The sequence below is a fragment of the Phalaenopsis equestris genome, unplaced genomic scaffold (assembly GCF_001263595.1).
Source record: "Phalaenopsis equestris unplaced genomic scaffold, ASM126359v1 Scaffold201194, whole genome shotgun sequence".
NCBI classification, from domain to species: domain Eukaryota; kingdom Viridiplantae; phylum Streptophyta; class Magnoliopsida; order Asparagales; family Orchidaceae; genus Phalaenopsis; species Phalaenopsis equestris.
The window spans coordinates 4,535-13,178 of NW_018220973.1; the positions used below are offsets into that span (position 1 = coordinate 4,535).

Consider the following 8,644-nt stretch of genomic DNA (forward strand, 5'->3'; position numbering starts at 1 on the left):
TATATATATATATAGAGAGAGAGAGAGAGAGAGAGAGAGAGAGAGAGAGAGACACACATGCATAAATATTTAATTCCAAATATATTTTAGTAATTTCTTCTATTATTCTCGGATAACAAAGCTTATCTTTTTAATCAATCTATTAAATTATTATCATTTAAAGGCTTAACCCTGCCGTCAAGCAGCCCTCGCCGTACGTCTACCTCATGTTGCTTAGGTCCACTTTGCCGTGACGCGCTGCGCACGCTAATTTAAATTTAAATTTTCTTTCATCAAAAAAAAAAAAATTTTAAATTTCCTTTCATTAAAAAAAAGGACGATTTATTATCCAGCAAAAAATTTATTTTTAATATTTAAAACATCACTATCTTTCATATCATCATAAATATATAATCATTTTAATCTTTAAACTATTTTCATCTATGGATATGGTGATATGTATATAAAAATCAATATTTAGATGCTAGATATGTAAATATACAGAAATTAAGTTGTATGTGTGTAAATCATCAAAAAAAAAAAAAGAATTTCATGAGAAAATTTAAAATAAATATAATAAATTAATAATTATATTATATTAATGTAAAATAAATTTAAATATCTTAACATCCATCGACAGATGTTTTTACAAAGGACATTCTAACTATATATATCAACGTAGCCTCTGCATTGGCCATGAGAACATCAATTTCATCATCTTGAATTCTGATTTCCATAGCCGTCCTCTTCGTATTACCCTGGTTGACTCCAAATAGATATGGATGGCGGAATGGGAGGCAATGGCTCACCCGGCATGCACGGTGGCGGTACTGGTGGCGGAATGGGAGGCATGGGAGGCATGGGTGGCGGTACTGGTGGCGGTACTGGTGGCGGCATGGCCCAAATGGCCTTCTACTGGGGTGAGCGGCCTCAGATCCTTTTCTTCGGCTGGCCCGGAAACCGTGGCCAACATATCTACATCCTCGCTCTATTACTCGTCGCTGCCGTTGCGGCCATCAGTGAATGCCTATCCATCCTTTCCCGCCGCTTTGCTCCACAGTCATCCACCCGAGCAAGTTTCCGGCCTGCCTTCGGCCTGGCCCTTACCGCTGTCCACACACTTAAGATGGGATTGCTCTATTTGGTTATGCTTGCCGTCATGTCCTTCAACGTCGGTGTCTTCATTGCTGCCGTCGCTGGGCACGCCATTGGATTTCTTATCGTCGGGAGCGGCGTGTTCAGGTGGGCCCGTGCTGGTGGTCCACATGCCGAAGATGCCAACACTTTGGGCAGTGCTGATAAAATTTGAGGATGAAAATATGTGCGAAGAAAATATGTGCTGGTGTGTGCTGCCATTCATTGGCTCTATCTTTGTAATTTAATTTAACATATAAAGCTGTTTATTCTCAGATCTATCATTTTTGGGTGTTGGTGCGATAATTTTCGGACAATTTCATTAAAATGATATCTGAGCACTCATTAACATGAAGGATCGATAGAATGCTCTCCTTTTAATTTTTTTCATTAGTTGTTTTTTTATTACAGAATTTCTTCACTCTTTCTAGTCTATCTCGATACATTATTTCCATTTGGCGATCGTGATATAAATTTTTCCCATATGTATTTACTACCAGTTTTATTGTACGTCATATTCGAAAATAAGTTTTTCTTCAAACTTGGTCCAAAATCGAACGCTTAATCTTGCTTATGCTTATACTAATTTAATATTTTGATAAAAACAGTCCAAGGGTTAAATCTTCATTGGATGTAGGTTCTCGTAGTACTAGTTAGCAGTGTAAATCAATGGAAAATCAACGAAGAGAGCTCCTGATCTTGTTTGTCCGTTTGAAATTAAATCCGTTTGAGATTGGTGTTCATGTTTGGTTCAAATTTAATTTAAATTGTTCGAATTGCTAATGTTATGTTTGAAATGAGCTAAGAAAAATTAAAAACATAATAAATTTAGCTATTTATTAAAAATTATAGAAGAAAAGCGGAGATCAATTTCAGATAATTTTGAATTAAAATTTCCATTTTATAGTGGTTTAATAAATTTAATATTTTTAATTTTCCTATTAAATGTTTCATAAAATTTTACTATATAATTTCATAACTATATTATTTTTTAATTATTTATTTATTTCAAACCAAAATGTACATGAACACGATCTAAAAACTCCTTGTTCGTGTTTGATTTGTTTATAATTCGAGCTTAGAAAATTTGTTCGTGTTCGGTTTGCTTACTTAACGAATGAATTGAATGCGAACTACATATCTTGCTGAACACGAGCTTTTCGCAAACGACGATTTTTTTTACCACCCTAGTACTAGTGAGTACATACAACTTATAAAAGATCTCACATCATGAGAAGAATAAACCAGAAGAGGGGATGAAACTGATCAGTTAAGATAAGGATGAGAATTCAAATGATGAAGGAGATCAATATCCAAATGTGGGAAAAAAAGAAAGAAAAAGATCCTTTTCTCCTCGTTTCCCCTCCTTTTATATATGTCAGAGAAGAAAACTATAAATCAATATATCATTAACTTTATTCTAACATTTGGATTGGAGATAGATGTTGTGGTCATGTCATATTACCGACTAATGTCAGAAAATGATCAATACGTTGACTATCTCCAGTATTTGCGCGATGAGACTGAATCCCTAGTATGAGCCATCGCCTTTAACTGAGAGCATGACGAGTGTGTGGTCACCTCATTCCTATGTATGCATAAGATTTTTGATGAAAGAATGTTACTTTTAAAAAAAAGCATGTCATCTACCAGTGAAATTGAAACATAAAACTTACTAAAGATGGGGCATAATGAAGATTATTACAGTTGAATGAGCTAGAAGAAATTAGACATGACGTTTATGAGAATATCATAATATATAAGGAGAAAATCAAAAAGTGACATGATCAAATGTTAATTAGAAAATAATTTCAAGTTGAACAAGAGGTACTATTATGCAATTCATGATTTGAGCTATTCCCCAAAAAATTGTAGTTTAGTTTGTCAAGATCATTCATTGTAGTGAAGGCATGTCCATTCAGAGTCGTAGACATTCAAGATAGAAAAACTAATAGTAACCTTAAGGTTAATGGCCAATGGTTGAAGTTTTACTTAGGAGGAGATAGAAATGGTCCAAAGAAAATCTTGATGTTGGAATCATCAAGATAGTAGTCTACCATCTTCTGGCTAAAGATGTTAAACTAAGCGCTACCATGAAAGACAACCCAGGCGCTATTTGAGGAATTGAGTATTTTTGCATGTTGAATCGGGTATCATTGTTGTATGCCTTTTTTTGTCTTCAGTTCTATCTAATAACGGATATGGATCTCCTCAGAGTAGTCAATCTCTACCAACAGTGTGGGAAGGAAAGAAAAACAATGTTTATGAATTGTGAGGCCTGACACACCCATGCTACCAATTAGGCTTCACCGCATCCAATTCAGTGCCTCTATTCCATGTTTCAGACACAACCATACCTCTTTTGATCGCAAATTTTTCCTCGAGACAGAGCGGGAAAACCAATTTCGTCTTCAGCATACCTACAATATGTCTTACGAAAAAGTGTTGGAGCGTCAATGTGTCGAGCGTGATCCCGCATCCAGTGGCCCTAGGCAAGCCAACTCACCCATGCCTAGAATGCAGTGCACCCTCTCCAGTCCTTATTGTGTAGGCACACCCACGCACGAACTGCAACGTACCTGCGTCAGGCATTTTTAATGTCTACACTGGGAAAAAGATGTGATTTTTTCTTTGCTCGTCCTCTCTCATTAAATATCACTGGATTTGTACTCCACGCTCAAAAACCACCTATGGTTGCTGCAAAACTTCACCAATAGTTTAGATCTATGATCCTTAGCCTCAGTGAGGTGCATTGCAATTTTTCTTTCCTCTTACATTTCGTTCTAGGACATGTCTTAAAAAACCAAAGGTAAGAAGAAAGATTTGTCTTTCGACATAATAAAGTTTGTGAGTGCAAATACCTCTATCTGCTTTAACGATCTTCTTGCTTCAAGGAAACTAAAACCAAAACTAGTGCTTTCGCAACTTGGAGATGAGATTGAAGAAGCTATTGAGAGTAGGAGGTGGTAGTGTATTTGCTACCACATTACGACCACCTTAGTACCCATCGTCTATAAATTCTTAACAATTACGAAGGAATCTGTGGACGAGAAGGTCTTGGAAATGGGTAGCCTTTAACCTTGTCATAATCAACTCTTTCTTGTACATCCACCTGTACCACTCTGTTGTTACACATTTCCTAGACCTTAATTTTGATGAAATTTATAATATTCTCACCAACGACCAAGCCCAATGGTGATTACCATTGAAGAAATTATAACTATCCCTAGCTCCCTAATGAATAATGAGTCCAAGGCCTAAGATTAATTCATTATCAGCTCACCCCTAACATCCTCTCTGGGCAACATCATCAATGGTGGCATGACTGAGAGACTGAATCTTCCACACCCGGTCATACGTCTGTGCATCCTTAATGATGTGCCGAGGGAGAGAAGTGAGGAGCTTCTAAATCCCCCAAAGGCCATTAATTGGTGAATCACTTGGGTATATGAGAGGAACCAGATGAGAAAGAGAGATAGAGAGATAGAGAGAGAGAGAGAGAGAGGGAGAGAGTTTAGGCAATTTAGGGGCGAGTTCATGAAGGAGGGAGGAGTCATTGCCGAGGGCCAGGATTGTGGGCTAGCTTTCTAAGGAGATCGATGAGTTGGTGATACGCTTAAAAATTACCTATTTTTTCATATATATTTTATGCTCAATTTTAATGATTTTAATGATATTGCACTTTAAAGTAAGGTATTTTGCATATTTTTTTTGTGTTAGTTATAAGAAATGAACTTTTAGAGAAAAGATGAAAAAATGTTACAATTTAGAGTAAAAGTAAGCAAGAGAGAAAATTCTAAATTGGCTCGATATGTCTTTCTATGCTTAATCTAATTTAGATTTATCAAATATTTTTGAATGAAATTACACTATAAAGAAAGGTTGTTTTCATGCTTATTTTGTAGAAATATCTGTTAAGAGCAAAACGCAACTGAAATGGGTCGAATCAAAGCTGAAACAAAGCATAACGAAGTAAAATGGTGGAGCTATTGCAGGGTGGCGCAAGATGTGCCAAACCGACGCATGATGCTAGAAAATCTAGAGAACTGGTGGATGATGCACTAGATTTAGCGAAAGATGCGCCAAAGATGACTTATTGCAGATTAAGGCTGTTCATAACTATTTTTGGGTGAATTTGCAAAGGGACACTTGTTCTAAACACCCCTTAAAGTGATTCAATGCATCTAGACACTTTGGAAGGTTCTTTCATAAAGGGATATGTGTCTTGGATCAATGGACAAGTATTTTGAATTCAAAAGAGTTAACTTTTGGATAGAATTTTGGAGGGAATTTTGAAGCTTTTTTTTGGAGGGAGGCAGCGGTTTATAAAAAAGAGGGATGTCTAGGGCTTTAAGAGGAGTTTTGGGCGTGTGTGTGTGCATGTGTGTGCGTGTGAGTGAGTGGCGTGAGAGTGAGTTAGAGAGAGAGAGAGATAAATTCAAGGGCTTGGAGATTTTCTTCACGGATTGTAAGAGTGGAAGGAAGGTGACAGATTTCTTCGTCATTACATTTCTAGGAGAGAATTGAGAGTGCTTGTAAGTAGAGAAAGACTTGAAAAGAACTTCTAGGGATTTCTCTATTTTTTATTTCTTTATTTTGTAAACTTATTTTTATTTATGAAATCTGTTCTTTATCGTATCTTTATCATAAATTCTGAGTAATCTTCTTTATCCTTCATCCTACAATAAGATTTGGATTTGTGAAGTATTGATTTTATTTTATATGGTTTTAATCATAAAAAATTTGTGATGATTTGAACTCTGGTCTTTATTTATTTTTGGATTTGGCCAATTAAATTATTAAAATATCTTGAGAAACTTATGTTCCGAAAGAGCTATGATTTCTACAACATGGGGAGAATCACATTTGATTTCATGGGAGAGTATTTCATCCGTGGAGTTGGGTGCAAATAAATAGAGAAATCTATTTTTTTTTATGCAGAATTGGAGATTTTAAGGTGGCGATTAAAATCCCCAATTTAGTCTAGTTGATTGGAAACTGATGCGAGATTGTTAGCCCTAAGGGGAGGGAGTAGTGGGAGCTCTGGAGTGGCAGCTGATACACCGAAAATGTATGCATTTTTATACCCACATTCTCTACTTATTTTTGGTGATATTGTACCTTAATGGAAGGTATTTTGATGTTTTCTTGCAGATTATTGATTTTTAGGACTTAAAGCAAAAAGAATTGATTTTTAGATTATTGATTTTTAGGACTTAAAGCAAAAAGAAAGCAAAAAGGATGGAATTTGGAGTCAAATGATGTTTCTGAAGAAGTACTCATTGCAGACCGCGCCAAGGGCAGCGCCGACCGGGCAGAATAACAGAACAACTAAAATTTTTACTCAGCGCCGACAGTGCCAGTCTAGTGTCGACGACGCCAAAGGCGGTTCAACCCCCGTTTCTAGAAGGTTCGATGCATTTGGAAGATTTTTTAAGAGTGTTTGGAGGCACCTCTTGGAGAACCGACCTTGAGCTTTATTTGAGGCTGAATTCATCAGGAAAGTGACTCCTTTTCACTCCAAGACGTTCCACCACGCTCTATTTTTGTCATTCTTCATAATCCATTTTTATTCCACCACCATATTCAAGTCCATTAGTGATTTTTTTTTATAATTTAGAGTTTGTGTGGTGAGATTTAGTGTGATACTTTCTTTAAGAGTGTTGGAGAAGGAGAGAAGTGAGAGATATCTTTTTCCTGCATTTCTAAGGAAAGACTATAAGGGATTTGCTTTCAGAAAGAGTTTCAGATAAGTTTTGTTTGTTTATTAGTGTTGTATGAACTTTCTTTTATATGTGAAATTTGTGTTTTGTTGTGTCTTTCCCATGAAGTTTGAGTAGTTTACTCTATTTTTCTCACAACTCTGAGATATGGTGAAATGAAGAGATAATATGATGTGCCAATATTAAAGTATAAATTAAATTATGATGATTTTTCAACTCTGAACTTAATTTACATTTCGATCTGGCCAATTTAATTGTTAAAATATGTTGTAAAACATATGATCTAGGAAATAGAGTATGAGTTCTACAATAGAGTGAGGATCACATTTAATTTTATGGAGGAGATATTCGTTCATGGAATTAAGTGCAAATAAATAAGAAAATATTCTTTGTTGGGTGTGGAATTGGAGAATCTTTAGGGTAATAGACGAAAATCCCCAATTCAGTCTTAGTGTTTAAAAACTAAAGCGAGAGTTAGTCTTCTGGTGAAGGGAAGAGGGAGCTATGGAGTGGGAGACGGTATCTTCCTAGCCTAGCCACGGATTTAGGGACTAAACCTAGGATTAACCAATAATTTTCTATGCACTGTATCATGGTAGAGAATTATAATTTCTCCTATTTAGCACAATACATATTATAAACATTTATCTCATCTCATTTCAGCAGAACCTCATTATAGTGTGAAGGATGTTTTTTCTCATAAGAAATCTTCATACATAAACATAGTTAGTAGATTAGTATTTACTTTTTAAACTTTGCATTCCTATTTTTCTAATAGTTAAGTACTTTATTTTTGATAACATCTCAACATTTGAAATTAGTGACAGTGATTTCGTTTGATTTTCTGTAAGTAAAATTTATAATTATTAATTTACACTTTCCCTGTGGGATCGATATTTGTGGCTTAAATAGAAAATCCTTTATTACTTGGGAACAATAAGTATACTTGCCTAGAATCTCATTATTAATTGCCTATAATTGTATATATTTTACACAACTTACTTTTCACACAAGGATCAAGTTTTTGGCGCTGTAGTGGTGTCAACTTCATAAATCCTTACATATAAAAAATCGGGACCAAGTTTTTGGCGCCATTGTCGGGGAAGGTAACAGTTAAATTTAAGTAAATTAAATAGTTTTGATAAATTAAAAAATTTAGAGATATTATATATACTATAGAAAGATATAAAATAAAAAAAAATCAAAAAAATCAAAAATCCAAAAAGAAATTTATTTAAGAGAATTTTTTTTGAAAAAATAATTTTACTTTGCTTACTTTATTTGTTTATGCGAAATATTGGATATGAAGGCTTAGTACCTTACGATTCAGAGTTAGAATGTACTATTAGAAAAATTTGAAAACAACAAAGAGATATTAAAAATCTAAAAGAAATGACAAATAACTTCGAAAATTAAATAAATGAGAATCGACAAATACCTTTAAAAAATTATGTGAATCCGACAGCAGATGAACTTCACTTGACTATTCAAAATCCTGGTGTTGTTGCTAATTCATTTGAGCTTAATTCTTTCTGTTATTATCCAACTATTATCCAAATTGTACAAAATAATCAGTTTAGAGGATCACCTACTGAAGATCCTAACTTACATCTTGCTAGCTTTCTTTATGTTTGTGCTACATTTAAATATGGCAGAGTGTCTAATGATGTTGTTAGGCTTAGACTTTTTTCTTTTTCATTAAGGGATAAAACTTAAGGGATAAAGCCAAGGCAATGCTAAATTCATTAGCATCTAGATCTATTAGAACTTGGGGAGAACTATCACAAAAATTCTTGGCTAAATATTTT

General features: G+C 34.7%; 1 protein-coding gene across 1 annotated transcript; it reads left to right on the forward strand.

Moving 5' to 3' along the window:
- Window positions 1–704: 704 nt before the first annotated feature.
- LOC110035986 (copper transporter 6-like) lies at window positions 705–1,340 on the forward strand. The gene has a single exon (XM_020740326.1). The coding sequence runs from the start codon at window positions 758–760 to the stop codon at window positions 1,286–1,288; it is 531 nt and encodes a 176-aa protein (XP_020595985.1). The 5' UTR covers window positions 705–757; the 3' UTR covers window positions 1,289–1,340.
- The last annotated feature ends 7,304 nt before the right edge of the window (window positions 1,341–8,644 follow it).

Bases quoted from the DNA above. Each gene is read 5' to 3' on its own strand.
- LOC110035986 (XM_020740326.1), top strand. From the start codon at position 758: ATGGATGGCGGAATGGGAGGCAATGGCTCACCCGGCATGCACGGTGGC.